We start from the raw sequence: 15,834 nt of genomic DNA on the forward strand, positions 1-15,834 counted from the left end.
GAAGAAAAATGTGTTAAAAGAAACTCTCTACTATACATAGTATGTCTGAAGATCCAGAACCCATGGAAAGGAAGTGTTAAAAGAAACTCTCTTACACTCCCATAATTTTTACATGCATTCCCATAATTTTAAAATGGTTATTTTACATTTTATAAAAGTGATATTTAAATTAGCTATTCTGAAAATCTTAAAAAACAAACTTTGTAGAATTTTCTAAACATGATTTCAAGAATAAAATTTTCAGAAAAAAAAATATCTGAAACAAGTTTTCTGGAATGCAAAATGCATTCTGAAATAATTTTTTCCAAAACAGAATTTTCAATAAAATTTTTGAAATATATATAAAATATATTTAAAAATAAGTTTTCCAGAACAAATATTTTAAAATATACAAAAAAACTTTTTTTATTTTTTTTAGAATGAACTTTTTATTCTCTTCTGTGAAGAAATGAAGTGACAGTAATGATAACGATGACGTGATGTAATGAAGAGGGTATCTTAGGCTTTCTGTATTAGCATGAGATGTCGTTAGCAATAATGGGGTGCAGGAAGAAAACCCGCTAAGAAGTGGAGATAAAAAAAAAACCAGAGCAACGCAGAGCAGTGTGATATTATGAAGCAGCGGGATTTTCCTCACCCTGGTGCTTAACAAGTGAAAGCTAAAGCAAAGCATGCATACGCATATGCATAGATTCAGAGCAAGGGTTTTTCTGCGCTCAATTTCACTTTGTAAATCTAAGTGGCATCAACACCATGTATGTCTTTTTCCGCTAATTTTACTTTTTCTCTTCCTATCCTAACCTAACCAAATGCTTCTTTCCGCTTACTATATTGTAGGAGGCTCAAATTCACTTCTCTCAAAATCGCACCTCCAAAACAGGTATGCATTCTTCATTTCATGAGTCTCTTCATTTATTTAAGATGCATACCTTTTCTGCTAATATAGCAGCTCAATCGCAGCTCAATCACTTTATATAGATATTTTCATAAATGTTGCACTTGTATATCTAAGAATTTGTCAATCGATAATTTTCATTCGCCTAACACGTGGTATCATAGTATATAACAAAATGCAGGTCCTGAATTTGTTGGATTTGCAACAGAACCATCTATGCAGATGCAAGTGCTTAAGGCACTCTGCTCGGGTGAGAGAAAGAAGGCTTCAGACTTACTTTTGGGTTTTGGTTCCAGAACCCACTTATTAACAGCAGACGATTTTCTTCATATTTTTAAGTACTGTGCACGCTCTCCTGATCCATTGGTATGTATTTCCCAAATAACCAATTTTTTATTTCTGGATTCCTAATATTCAAATTTCATTTTTTTTAATCCCCTCCAGCCTTTTCTCTGTTTGCAAAATCAACATGTTAAAGTTTGCTTTAAGCTTGGCTTTACAAATGATTTTTACTCGACTTGTAGTATATATATATATATATATATATATATATATATATATATATATATATATATATATATATATATATATCCTTGGCAGTCTGACAAATTGATCCAATACCGATTCTTATCTATGTATTATTAGCTTCTAACTGCACCAGTTCTGAAAGTCCATGACATAGGAAATTGGCTAATAACATATTTATGTTCTCGTGTGTGAGTTGGAAGCATAGGAAATTATCTCAACTTTTGTATTTGCATGACTATGCACACTTTCCTTGAACGTCTCTGACCATGAGTAATGGTAGAACCTTTTTTGAATGTCAAATTTATTCCTTCCCTGTTTTATTTTTTTCAGTTTGTAATGGAGATTTGGAGATTCATGGAATCAAAAGGTGTTAGCATGAACAATATATGTTCATCTCTTATGATGGAGGCCCTTTGTAAAGGAGGTTACTTGGAGGAGGTAAACTATTAGTTTTATACATGAAATATAATTGACTAAATTTTTCCTTTATGCTCCTTTTCCTTCTTGGGCTTTGTATTGAGGAAAGGGGATAGGTTCATTAATGCTTCTTTCCTTCTTGGGTTTAGTATTGGGGAAAGGGGTTATGCTACGGGCATTGGTTTGGGATTAACCCACTACAATTTCAGGGACTTTAAAAAAAAAAAGGTTTTTCTTCCTTTCTGAAAATACAATTCCATATGATATATGGATACTTTATCATGACATTGAATTGCATGTTAAACGGTGTATATGAGGCAGTTATTAGTAAATCAGCTTCATCTTAGCTGCGAGGGTTTTTGTTTTTTTCTCATTTCTACCTGTTATATTATGTCCAGGCCTTTGATATCATGGATTTTCTCGGAGGAAGTCAATGTCTATATCCAGTTCTCCCACTTTACAATAGTCTCTTAGGATCCTGCACGAAAATGCAGAGTCTAATTCAAGCAAACAAATGTTTGGACTTAATGGAAAAGAAGATGGTAGGGAAGAGTGAAGTTACATATACCGAGCTTCTCAAGGTTTGCAAACAGAAAGATCTATCATCATTCTATTATGGTTGTGAATAAAAAATAAAATTACTCTTTTTGAGAATAGTATTGTCTGTTATCTGTTAAAGTTGTTTTATTTGATAGATTATTAAGTTTGAAAGCATTTATATGCACGTGATTCAAGGTCAACCACTTGATCTGGACTAAAGTGAATGTTCCTGATAGTATTTGTTAAAAAACGTGCTAGTTTGCACAAGGACCTGTTCTTCTCTGGTTTAAATTCCAAATAATGGCTATATGTTGTTTCGCTTGGTGAAATTTCAGCTATTATTATTACATTCTTTTTACTTCATAGTAATGTACCGAACAGACAGATAATGCAAAGCTTAGAGATAATTCAAAACCCTATTCCAATTGTGGCATAATTTTGCATATTAACTTTTCTGCTTAACCGAAGGAAAGCTTTCACCTTCTTCCTTTCTAAGTATAATGATAATTATTAATTGACAGGTGATGATGCTTTTCTCTCCTGCCATTGACATTTATCATTCAACCATCTCTTGACATTGAGCAGGGAAATGTAGATATCTTGACAGATTGTTATATATTTCAACTTTATTATATAATCTTTTTTGGCTGTTTGTAAGTTTGTAGTTTTTATTTTCGAACTTAATTTGAAAAAGAAAACATGTTTGGATAACAGGGGGTCAAAATATTTTACTGAAAAACTTTAAATCTATTTCTAACTGACTTTTGTAAACAGCAAAAAAAAAGAGTTTGTTTGCTATGGTTTTAAGTATTTAGAAATTGTTTAATGTTTTCTGATACTTTCCTCCACCTCCTTTTGATACTCATCGACCCTCTCCAGCTCTCACTGACTCAAAAACTGCCCTATCCTCTTCCTCCTCTCCTCAACCCTACGCATTACTTAGGGAAGAAGCGCCTGACTGAACCAATGATAAAAGTGGATTTTTGGGTTAGGTAGTATCATCAACCAGTCACAAAAGAACAATAAAGTGAAGGGTCTTGATAATCCTCAGTTGCAAGTATATGCCATTGTGCAGTTTGCTAGACTAAGATTTTCTCATTATAACTACAAAATGATTCTCTGTCTCATAAACATAAATACTGCAGAAAACAGAATGTCAAAGGAGCATGGGGTCATTCACTTGTGCAGGGTGAGGTTGGCTTGATTGTCATGCTTGAATCAGTTGGAACCCCAATGAGATGGTGTTTTCAGCTACTATGTTTTACCTTGACGACAAGGTGAATTTTTAGGGGGTAGCGTAATGATATGTAATACCATATCTAGTTAGTGTGCGATTGATATAATTAGAGAAACATGCATGTTGCCTACAAATAAGGTTGAGAGGGAGATTTAGATTGTTGTGGGAGTGTTTCGGCCTACACAAAGTTCTGGGAACCCTTTGTATGCATTTCTGACAGAAGAGCTTTTCTCTATTAAAACTTAAAGAAAAATCGGCCTATCTATTGCTAACTTTTATGACATCATAAATGGTTTTGAATCAAGTGACAGCACACTGTTTATTTTATTGCTCTGTATTTTATTAAACATGTTTTCTGTGTTTGAATGTTTTCTCTGTTTTTCATAGGACAACTGTCACTGAACTTACCCTGTTTCTCAGCTTGCAGTTTTGCTGAAAGACTTGCCAGCAGCCCATCTTGTTTGGCAGGAGTATATGAAAAACTATAGCATGAGTATCATTGCTCTGCGTAAATTCATTTGGTCATTTACAAGGTTAGGAGATTTAGAATCTGCTTATAAAACACTACAACAAATGGTGTCATTAGCCGTCAGGGGAAACTTTTCTATTGCTAAAACAGTTTATGGGAAGTTGTATTCTACTAGAATGGACATCCCTGTGCCTTCAAATAAGGGGCTAGACTTGACTCTATCAGACTTGAAGGAGATAAAAAAATTGGACTCTTGTACGAGTGCTGAATTGTCTGGGCTGAATGGAGAAGAACACTCACTACTTGTGAAGGTGTTGAGGTGGTCCTTTAATGACATAATACATGGGTGTGCAAACCAAAAGAATTATATTCTTGCAAGGAAGCTTATGTTACAGGTATATATTTCACTAAGCATGTACATGTTCTGTAATGCTCCATGTAACACAGGTCAGAGATTAAAATATTTTTCTCCAAGACTCTGATTCGAAAAGGTTATGAAGCAAGGACACCTTACCTCTTTCAAATGTCACAATGTCAAAAATCTTTCCAACATGGACCGTAAAACCTTTCCAACACCTGCCAAACACGTAAAGTTTTGTATTTATCAGTTTGTGCTTCATAGGTGAAAGGTTCTCTACATAGAGAATGTTAAATATTGAATTTTAAGACATCAAATCCCCTAAGATTTCAATTATTGAAAGCTTCTGTTAGTTGATTCTCAATAACGAATGAATATCAATATTAACATGCCTTATACATCCTCCTTTCACAATTTTTTAGCATAAATAAATTTCTTGTAGTTATGAAAGTTTATGGGAATTTTGAATTTTATCCATTGATAACGTTTATATTAATGTATTTTAACATCTTGAAGGGCGCTTCTCTGTTCAGATGGAAAATCTTGGTTTGCAGCCATCCTGCCATACATATAATGGTATTATTAAAGCCGCTGTTTCTCATGGAAATTTTGGAGATGCCATAGGAGTGGTGAGTTCAGTGACAATAATTATGTCTAGAATCACTTGTTGTTATTTTTTTTTTTTAATTTATTTTGGGTTAAATATGTTTTTAGTCTCTAAACTTGGACGCGAAATTGGAATTTGTCCATATTTCAAACTTTGATACATTTTAGTTCCCAAACTTTTAAAATAAATGGATATAGTCGTTTTAACCCACTGACATTAATTTTTTTTGGTTGGTTAAACGATGTTCCAGGCTGATATTTGAGTTGTAACGTATCAAAATGGTGTAAACAATTCAAATGTTATCCTAAAACCTGTTTGACATGTAAAAAAAGTTTAGCGCAATTGGGGTAGGAGGACTATATTCATTCATTTTCTAACTTTGGTGACCAAAATGTATCAAAGTTTTGGACTGAGATGAATTTCATTTGCACGTCCAAGTTTAAAGACTAAAAATATATTTAACTTTTTATTCTTTGAGCAACTATCTGTGGGAGTTCTGTTCAGAAATTTTTAGCTCTTAAGATTAGGTCAAATAGAACCTCAAATCCTGTCAAATTGGAATCTGATGTGAGATCTAGTGTGACAGTTATATGGTCTCGTGTTTGCCAATACTCAAGTTAACTACTGAAAAATTTTCTTGGCCTTATATTATTTTCTTTTAATATGCAGTTGAAAAAAATGCAGCAGAAGAATTTGAAGCCGAATGATTCAACTTTAGCAACACTTTCAATCACATGCAGCAAAGCACTACAGTTAGATTTAGCTGAGGCTTTTCTGAATCAGATTTCTGGATGTCTATATCCACATCCTTATAATGCTTTGCTAGCATCGTGCGATGAATTGGTGAGCTCAATTATGAAATTTCAAAACAGAATTTTCATTTACCATTTTATTGTCTATAAGACTATAATGTCTTATTATATTCTTTGATAAGACTTTTGAAAGATAGCTAATTGAGGTGTTATATGTTGAGTGAGAGGAAGGGTCTGAAAATTCCTAAAATATTTGACTGAGTGAGTCCAATACATGTACTTTCATATCCTATTTATAGTTTTGAATAATATGCTTGTAAAATAAAAGGTGATGTATGATAGTACTGCAATTATTAAATGTACATAAAAATGAAATGGGGAAACTTCTTAATTCATACAATTGTTTTTCTAATACAGTTAAATAAGATTCTTGGGTGTGTTTTTTTTATTATGAGGTTTGTTACTGCTTGGTTTGCACTTGTGGCAATTTGATATTAAGTTATCTATTTCATCAATGGGTTGCAGAGGACCAATTAAGATGAGCAATTGAATTTATACATTACATTTACATTTTGTTTATCTTATTAAAATTTGCAGAATCAACCTGAACGTGCTGTGCAAGTGTTTGCCAAGATGAAGCAGAAAAAAGTTTTGCCTAATATCAGGACTTGTGAGCTTCTATTCTCGTTATTTGGTGTTGTAAATGCCCCTTATGAAGACAGTGATATACTGTCACAGGTGGATGCTGCTAAAAGAATAAATGCTATAGAAAAAGATATGGTCACAAATGGCATTAAGCACAGTCATCTTTCAATAAAAAACATAGTAAGTTTCATTTATGTCTCCTTTTTCACATAATTTAAGAATAATGAAATCTCTGGAGGGGTTTCTTCTGTTCAAATGTATGAATAACTTGTATGCCTGATTCAGAAAACATGGAGGGGTTCAACTAAGTGGTCAGTAACACTTTCTGGGGTGCAATTAATGTAAAAAATAAATAGGTTTTGTACTAGAATGCGGATTTATTAGTCCCTTTGTGTGTCATTACCATGTCAATCCTTTTTACCTGTTCTGTTTAGTAATTAAGGATGTTGGAAATCATAGGATTCAACCTAGTCTGAATGAAATGAAGAAATGTTGTGTTATTTGTGATTAGAAGGGGTCCCTCAAGGTCAAAAGAAACCTTTACTGAAATGTCACATGCTTCGCAGTGCTGATGATGGACTGAAAATACTAGAATACTAGATATGAAATATTTGAACTTAGTATTACTAGAATACTTGTTGAGGAAAAAACAACAGAATTTTTGCGTTAAATGTTGTACCAAAGAAATAAAAGAATTCATGTGATTATAGATGGCGCTGCCTTATAAACAGAAGTGCAGGAAATTAAAGGATAAATATTTTAGTGAAATCATTGAGACCTTGATGCAGATGACCTTTTAAAAGATGTGGTTTTAGTAGAAAAGAATGGTGTCGCCCAATCCATGAATCTAATCTCATTTAATAGGAAAATGATTTTTTTGGTTACAGTATACTTACAAGAGACCCAACCATACTGTTGATATTATGAGTAAAACCATAAAGTTTAAGAGATCTAAATATCACTTTTGTTAGGGTAAGACATGATTGGTATCTTGTTGATTTACATTGCTTATGACTTGGACATGTCCATTCTGTCTTTTCAGTTGAAAGCCCTTGGAGAAGAAGGGATGATAAGAGAGCTGATCCAGTATTTACACCTGGCAGAGAATCTTTTCATTTATCGAAGCCCTTCATTGGGAACACCTATGTACAACACAGTGTTACATTATCTTGTTGAAGCCAAAGAAGTGAGTGACTTATACATCATTACTTTGTATTTTGACACCTACTTTGTGAAGTGAGTTATTATGCATGCCTGACTGGAATATGAGTTTTTCCACAACATGATATGCAGAGTGACATGGCGATTGCAGTTTTCAAGAAGATGAAGTTATGTGGCTGCGACCCGGACTCTGAGACATACAATATAATGATTGACTGTTGTACCATCATACAAAGTTACAGTTCTGCTTGTTTGCTGATTTCAATGATGATACGGAAAGGGTTTTGTCCAGCGATATGTACATATACCGCTATCATTAAGGTTCATTTCATTTTAATCTCTGATAATCCAGCCCAAATTATTATTATTTAGTCAAAGATTTTGCTTTGTACTTGATTTAATGTGAAAAGAGTAAAATGCGCAGATTTATGATTTTATTATAGTAGCCTTGATGCATTTCCTAATCCCCTTCAGTAAGCAAGTAGTCAACCTGCAAGTGATAATTGACAAATGCGTGCATCTGGTGTTAAATGTTTCTACTACTACATAATTTTCATGTTATTTACAGAATTCATGCAGAATTAGTAGCATTTACGTAATAAAGTGATGACATTTTGTTGAAATGGTGCTTCAGGAGCCTTTCTGCAGATCGCTCCAAAGTTACATTCTCTATGCTCACAGTGCAGTATGCATTGTCTTTTTCATAACATTAGACATTGAACATCTTATGCTGGATGGAGTTTGAATGTACAAAATGCACTAAATCACTGCTCAGATATGTAATGGCTAAGGCATTGGGATTAAAAATAACACGTAGTGACTGCCTAAGGAAAGCATGGATTTCTTCTAGATTGTCAAGCTTTGGTTCATCTTGATCATATAACTAATTTTACTTATTTTTTCTTGAGAGGACACTATTTTACTAGAGAAATGTCCAAATTGCTGGAATCATGCAGCTGACTGATGGTCATCGTGAAAGTTGGCTTATAATGGTTGTATCGTGTCATTCATTGTGCATGTGCTGATATATTTACTCTTTGTTCATGAGTTGCCATGACATCAGTCTTACTCAACTTGTAAATTTACTTTTGGAACTGTGTATCCCAATTTGATACGGAGTTTGTTTGTTTCAGATTTTGTTGGAAGATGACAACTTTGATGAAGCCCTGAATCTTTTGAAACAAGTCAAATTGGATGGCATCCAACCTGATGTACTGCTGTTCAATACAGTTCTTAAACAAGCTTGTTACAAGGTACTTCACCTTTCATATTAAAATCTAGAAGGGGGATAAAAGGTGAAATAAAAGGAATTTGTTTCAAAATCTGAGGTTAAGGGATGTGTAATGCTTCATTGCCATTAGTTGAATTTAGGTAAAAGTTGTCACCGTTGTATTAGGATTTAAGCACAAGAGGAGATTCCAACTCAAAGGTCTAGTCCATTAGGTGGGAGAACCTCTAGGCTTAAGTACCACATAAAGTAGCTTATTACTCAATGTGATACCCCTAACATTGTCACCTCTTTAAGGGCCAATGTCAACAGTGACTTCACTCTATTGATACTGACCTGGTGGTGGCCTTTTCTCATTGAGACAGCTTCGCTCAGTATTCAGTTTTGTATCTTAATCCAGCCTAAGACAGGTAGAGCCCTTTCTGTAGTCCAACTCTCAATGAAATCACAAATTGTTAGTACTCAAACACAGGAAGAGTCCAACACAGAAGACTAGTCAATTAGGTGGAAGGAGAACCTCTAGGCTTAAGTACCACACCAAGGAGCTTATCTTATTCCATGTGGAACTCCTAATATATTCAAGGGTGGTTGAGGGATGAGTCAAAGTTTATAGGAGTCACTTATTTATCACTCCCAAAATTATGGCTATAATATAATATGTTTCTCAAGAAATTGAAGTGTTATGCTATAATACTTATTAGAGATCTTATTTGATACATTAAATAGGGAAATATGATATGATTGTATTACATCAAATAGAGAAATATCTTAGCAAAATTTGTCATTATTGATTCTTGATTTTGTTTTTTGTTACTATATCTCTTCTTTATTATTATAAATAAGAATACTTGCGTGTGTACACAACACACAATTACAAGTAATCCTTTTGATATGGTATTAGAGCAGCATCCTCCTTGACCCATTTTATTACCAGTCCGCTGTTGGGCCATGAATTTTTCCCTAAACTCGTTATTCCTGACTTAGTCACTCTAATTTTCTCTCATAGTAAACATCGCCGCAACATTTTTGCTCTTCGATGAACAGTTTTGCTCCCTGTAAGCCATCATGATCTTTGAGCATTTTTGCTCAACAGCCTTCACTCCACCCGAGGATTTTTTTCTTTATGATTTCTGCCATGTTCTCCTAGCATTTTTGCTGTTCACAGCTGCCAACAGCTGCCAACAGCTGCCACACTCCGAGCATTTTATTTTCTCTTTGATAGATGTTGCACCTGCTAAGCACTTCGGTTCTCAGCAGTCATTGTGCCATCTGACCATTTTTTGATCTTCAGCAGTCACCACACCCTGAAAGCATTTTTCTTCTCTAGCAGCCACCACACCCTCCAAGCAGTTTTGCTCTTCGACAACCACCATGTCCTTAAGCATTTTTTCTCTCGTGCAGCAGCCATGCCCACCAAGCACTTTTGCTCTCTAGTTATTGTCGTGCCCTCCTAGTAGTTTTGCTCTTTAGCAAACCATCTCAGCAGAGCATTTTTGCTCTCGAAGCAGTTTTTACCCAAATGGAAGCCACCATGTTCTCAGCATTTTATCTCTTCGGCAGTAACCGCACCCTCCAACAGCCATCCAAACATTTTTGCTATCCTGCAGCCGTCGTGCCCTCCAGGCATTTGTGTTCTCCAGTAACCACAGTATCCTTCAAGCATTTTTGTTTATGTCTTGTGTTGATGACATTTGTAACATGCTTGACTCATGATATCTATGCCTCAACTTGAGGAGATGAGTTAAAGATAATATGGAGTGATTTGATTGCATAAAAAAGGAAAGTTTCTTGGCCAATATTTCTCATTATTAGTTATTGATTTTGTTTCTTATGACTGTATCTCTTTTTCATTCTAAATAAGAATACCCATGTGTGTCCACAACTCACAATTACAAACAATCCTTTCAATAATAATTATAACTCAGGTTCATTTCTGCACACTTAGCTTGCTCAGGAAAAGAAAATTTCTATCCTGATTAAAAGTCAGATGTGTGTTTTATCCTTTTGATGAATTAGAATGTGCCCTAATGTCATTTAATTTCGTCCATGAATTAGGGAAGAATTGATGTAATTGAGTTCGTTGTGGAGCGTATGCACCGAGAGAAAGTTCCCCCCGATCCAAGAACATGCGGCTATGTGTTCTCTGCATATGTAAATTCTGGTTTTCACAATACAGCAATTGAAGCCTTGCAGGTATTAAGTTTGCGTATGATGTCTGAAGATGGCAACATACTTGGGGAGAAGAAAAAGTTTGTAAATGAATTCATTCTGTCTGAAGATTTGGCTGCTGAGTCACAGATACTCAAGTTATTTGAAGATTCTGAAGATGAACTTGCAATTGGGTTGTTGAATTTAAGATGGTGTGCCATAGCTGGATTCCCAATCTGCGAGTCAGCTGATGAAAGTATGTGGGCAAGAAGACTGGAAGGAAAAAGATTGTGAACCCGAGTTTTACGAAGACACCCAGTTAGATAGTTTTAATAGAGACACATTCAGCTCTGCGCAGGAGTTAAATTTTTTAATCCTATGGATACAAGTTTCGATCATTTTGGAACTAGCTCAACTTTTCTGAGTTGCACCAAATTTGAAATTTTTTTACGTTTGGTGCACAATTTTTTAACTAATAAATTTTAGTAAACTGTGGGTCTTTTTTTAATAAATGGAAAGTAGTTTAGCATTTCGATTTGACATTGAAATACTTTGTCATAATTCAGAATCACGTATGGTGAAATAAGATATAGACTTTGTACCTAAACATGAAATGGCTTTTAAACTCTCTTCTCGCTGATTGTCTGCTACCTCTGGTTACTCTAGTATATGAAAATGGTAAAATTCGAAGATTTAGAATTTTATAGTAACTAAACGAACTTCCTGAATCCCCTTCCACAAGTCAACATGCAAGTTGCAAACGCACGCATTTGGAGTTGAATGTTTACACTGGTACACAATTTGCGTTGCTAACATTTACTTTCCAGAACTATAGGCATTTACTTGTTTAACATTCATATATGTATATTTTTTTTTTAAAAATAGGGTTAATTATGTTTTTGGTCCCTCAAGTATCGACCATTTTTGGTTTTCGTCCCTCATTCAAAAGATGCGCTATTTAAGTCCCTCACGTTCTGAAACGCATGAAATTCGTCCTCATTTTTTAACTCCGTTAAGTTTATTAGAAAGCTGGCAGACGGAGTGCCACGTCAGGATCTCGTTTTTCACTTTCACTCAGGTACAGTAACCACGTGTTTTAAAAGGGGTCTGAGGGTAACGTTTGGAACCCTAAATTTTGAATTGTGAGATTGGATCATTGGTGAGGAGCTTGAGCAGTTCACTTTGGTGCGGGGAAACGTAGGTGATGAAGAGTGGTAGTTCCGGAATTGATTGTAGGCAAAGGAAAAGTGGTTCGAAAATTTCTCAAAGCTCAATGTCATGTTCAGAAATAGCATCGAAAGTGTGTGGGTGTGGGGAACGATTGTTGCTCCTAAAGGCAGGTACTGTGAAGAACAAGGGCAGGTTATTTTGGAGATGTCGAAATTGGGCGGTAAGTGAGAAATTGCATTTGTTTTACTCAACCTTGCTTTGGTGGCTGTTGTAATGGTTTCAATTTTTTTGCAGTCCAATTCAAATTGTAATTATTTTGAATGGGTTAATGAAGAGGAATGTAAAGGTGAAGGTGGAGAATCGGAATTTGAAGCTGGCGCCGGAAAACGATTTGAAGAAGAGGAAGTTTGTTTGGAAAAGGAGAAATTGATACTGGACTTGATTAAGAAAAACGAGAAGTTGAAAAGGAAATTGCAAAAAGAGAAAACATTTGGGAAATTGCTGCAACTTTTATTTGTACTGTCGTGGGCATTTTCAATTGTATTTGTGGTTATGTTTTTGTTCAAGTTAAACTGTAATTAGTTATTGTATTTCTGGAGAATTAGTTTGTACTGATGAAAATGGTATTACTAATGATATGAGTATTGGATTCCATTTTGGTATTACTAATGATATTTATGGTCTAGAATATTTATGATCCACAACATTTTGTATTTGGTAGGTTTCAAATTACAATCAGAGGATTCAAATTACAATCAATGGACTTTATATAGATTTTGGAATATTTTGTCAGATATATAACTAAAAGCAACGGTTAAGCTTAAGAGAAAAAAAATGTTCTTATAGATGACAGTGTATATAATTCGCCATTAGCATAAAATAAATGTGTTTAATAAGTTTTTGACAACTAAATGATTTGTGTTTTTCCACCTATTTTTGACAATTAAAGTATTCAAGAGATTTAGAGCGTTATATGAAAGTGGTCCACATTTATAAATACAGCACTGCAAAGTATAATAAAGCAACAAAAGTGGTCCCTGCTATTGCATTCATTAAAGTATTCCATAATAGACAAAGTGGTCCACATTTTTAAATACAGCACTACAAAGTTTAATAAAGCAACAAAAGTGGTGCTCCAAAACAAAATAGTGGTCCACTATCCCTATGCCCAATGTGTCAAAAGTAATTGTCTATTACAGATTTCTTTAATAAAGCAACAAAAAAGTTTGGATCTCCATTCAATTTCATGTGGGCTGTGCAGTATTACTACTTGCTTGAGAGCCTAAAACTTGTGCCGATCTGCTTCTTGTTTGTGTTGGTGCTCTTTCTCCTTGGTTGTTGTTGGCTACAAGCATGGGTCTGCGTCTTCTTCTACTAGTTGAGCTATGGTTAGATGGGCCTGCACCGTTCGTAGTTCCACTTCTAGTTTGAGTAGCTCCACTTCCAGTTTGGGTGTTTCCCTGTCATGTGAGTATGTACTAGACATTCAGATTTGTGGTTGTACAATATCATTAATTGAATGAAAGTATAGATGATTATTTACCTTTTTTCTCATGCCCTTTCTACAGCTTCTTATATTATGACCATACTGGTTGCACCTGCTGCACTTTCCCATGATATTTTTCTTTGAAAGCTTGGAATGACTGACATGTTCATCAGCTTCCCTTCTTCGTAGTTTTTTTGGTCTACCAGGGGGGGTTTTGTAAATTGGAGGAAGTAGTTCAGGTTGAGTACTTTTTGGCCAAAGTTGTTGGCCATTGATTGGGGTAATTTCAGGGCCATAGCAAGCTTGGTAGGCATCTCTCTTGTAATATGCGTGGACATAAGCCTCAGGATTTTCTATCTTATAGTTAATTGCTGCCACAGCATGCCTACAAGGTATACCCACCAAATCCCAAAAGTAACAACTGCAACTACTTTTGCTTAGATCAACCACAAACTTTTCCATTGTGAACCCCTGTGTGACTTCAAACTTAGCATCCCCTGCCCACACAGGAAGCCAATTCCCACTTTTTTCCACTTCCCTATCTAGCCTCTTTTGGGGTCTAGGCATTACATTTTCAGGATATGCATTCAACTTCTCTCTAAGTGTTGCAAACCTACTCATTATGTATGATCTAATCCATTCCATCATGCTAATAATGGGTTTATCTCTAGCTAGTAAAATGGTGCTATTAAATGACTCAGAAAGGTTATTCATCAACACATCACATTTAGGGTAAATGCTGAATGCATGTTTACACCACGATTTGGTAGGAATTGCAATTAACCAGTTATAAGCATCAGGATTTAAATTTTTCAACTCACCCATCTTTTTTTCCCATCCTGCATAAAAAGTAGCCTTTGCTGCCCCCATCATAAGGTCCCTGATGACTACACCACCACCAAATTTCTTCTTAAAGTTGCTGTACAGGTGCCTCAGACAGAAACGATGTTCAACACCATTCAATATCTCATCAAACAAAGTCATAAGTCCCTGCAAATAAATATAATACGAAATTAGACATAATCAGACAACTAATTTTAAAGCAGTTAAAAACAATATTATGTATCTGCTTTACCTTTTGTTGGTCTGAAATGAATACCCAACGATGACCATCAATGTCACCAATATCCTGTAGTAGCAGTGTCAAAAACCATCTCCATGTCTCCTTGCATTCGTTTTCAACAACAGCAAAGGCTAATGGGAAGTACTGGTCATTGGGATCCCTACCAACTGCTACCAATAGCTGACCACCATAGGCTGTCTTCAAGTGGCAACCGTCAACACCAATGAAGGGTCTACACCCAGCCACAAACCCCTGCTTACAACCATCTAAGCACATATAGAAACTTCCAAATCTTGGTGGCAAAGTGGGTTGTGGTTGGTTGATCTTAACTTTGACAGTTCCAGCTTTAACTCTCAACAATTCACCAACATAATCAAATAAACGATTGTACTGACGCTGTCCATCCCCCACCAAATTGTCCATTGCTATTTGTTTTGCTTTTCCAGCCCTCCAAGCAGTGATACCAACACTATATGTCTTTTTGATTTCATCAATGATTTGATTCACTGTCATTAAACCAACATTCATGAATCTGTCTATTAAACATTGAGCAATCCAGTCTGTGTTGGCATTTTTGTTACCAAAAACACGTCCACATTTATGACCACCCACCAGTGTCTTCACCCTAAAGGTTTGCTTACCTCCAACCTTGCTCACCATAATTAAAAACCCACATTTTCTCTTACAAACAGCCTTCACTCTCTTGTGGTCATTCTTGACAAATTTTACTTCTTTACCATTTAACACACTATGCTCCATTAGTGCATATTTAAAATCTTTCAGAGAACTAAACTCCATTCCCAATTTAAATTTGAAATCCTTCTTCATATCTTCCGGTTTATACTTTGAAAACTTTGGTCCAACATTAAGAATACCATCATCACTGTCCACATCAGAATCTAAGTCATCACTCATGTATTCCTCATTTATCTCATGCTCTCCAATTTCTTCATTAGTAACAAAAGACCCTTCACTAACATATCTTTTATTTTTGACTTTGCTTGAATTTCGTTTAAACTCTTTCCACCTTTCCAAAATAGGGCCAATCTTTCTGCGACTTGAATTGTTGTCCATCCCAAATCCATCATCATCATCAGCCATCCTTTCTTCTTCACTATCATCTAGTCTAT

At 35.1% G+C, this 15,834-nt stretch overlaps 2 protein-coding genes across 4 annotated transcripts; both read left to right on the forward strand.

The window, feature by feature from the left end:
* Positions 1-595: 595 nt before the first annotated feature.
* On the forward strand, positions 596-11,435 carry LOC114194590 (pentatricopeptide repeat-containing protein At1g76280). Of its 3 annotated transcripts, none has more exons than XM_028084922.1 (13): positions 598-755; positions 838-880; positions 1,060-1,261; positions 1,754-1,861; positions 2,239-2,421; positions 4,038-4,481; positions 4,978-5,073; positions 5,721-5,894; positions 6,401-6,628; positions 7,491-7,634; positions 7,742-7,930; positions 8,743-8,862; positions 10,893-11,435. In XM_028084922.1, exons 3-13 carry the CDS (start codon positions 1,112-1,114, stop codon positions 11,277-11,279), a joined length of 2,223 nt encoding a protein of 740 aa, XP_027940723.1. In that variant the 5' UTR covers positions 598-755; positions 838-880; positions 1,060-1,111; the 3' UTR covers positions 11,280-11,435. The 3 variants fall into 3 exon arrangements, with proteins under 3 accessions (XP_027940724.1, XP_027940723.1, XP_027940722.1); XM_028084921.1 differs by having other exon boundaries at positions 1,077-1,261; XM_028084923.1 differs by lacking the exons at positions 8,743-8,862; positions 10,893-11,435 and adding an exon at positions 8,244-8,736 and having other exon boundaries at positions 596-755; positions 1,077-1,261.
* Positions 11,436-11,530: 95 nt separating this feature from the next.
* Positions 11,531-12,737, forward strand: LOC114194199. The gene is made up of 2 exons (XM_028084307.1): positions 11,531-12,375; positions 12,450-12,737. Exons 1-2 carry the CDS (start codon positions 12,190-12,192, stop codon positions 12,735-12,737), a joined length of 474 nt encoding a protein of 157 aa, XP_027940108.1. The 5' UTR covers positions 11,531-12,189.
* The last annotated feature ends 3,097 nt before the right edge of the window (positions 12,738-15,834 follow it).

This window comes from Vigna unguiculata, chromosome 8, assembly GCF_004118075.2.
Source record: "Vigna unguiculata cultivar IT97K-499-35 chromosome 8, ASM411807v1, whole genome shotgun sequence".
Classification (NCBI taxonomy): domain Eukaryota; kingdom Viridiplantae; phylum Streptophyta; class Magnoliopsida; order Fabales; family Fabaceae; genus Vigna; species Vigna unguiculata.

Bases quoted from the DNA above. Each gene is read 5' to 3' on its own strand.
- LOC114194590 (XM_028084921.1), top strand. From the start codon at position 672: ATGCATACGCATATGCATAGATTCAGAGCAAGGGTTTTTCTGCGCTCA. The intron at 5,074-5,720 runs GTGAGTTCAGTG...TTTAATATGCAG, and splicing joins TTGGAGATGCCATAGGAGTG to TTGAAAAAAATGCAGCAGAA. The intron at 5,895-6,400 runs GTGAGCTCAATT...TAAAATTTGCAG, and splicing joins TAGCATCGTGCGATGAATTG to AATCAACCTGAACGTGCTGT.
- LOC114194199 (XM_028084307.1), top strand. From the start codon at position 12,190: ATGAAGAGTGGTAGTTCCGGAATTGATTGTAGGCAAAGGAAAAGTGGT. The intron at 12,376-12,449 runs GTAAGTGAGAAA...ATTTTTTTGCAG, and splicing joins GGAGATGTCGAAATTGGGCG to TCCAATTCAAATTGTAATTA.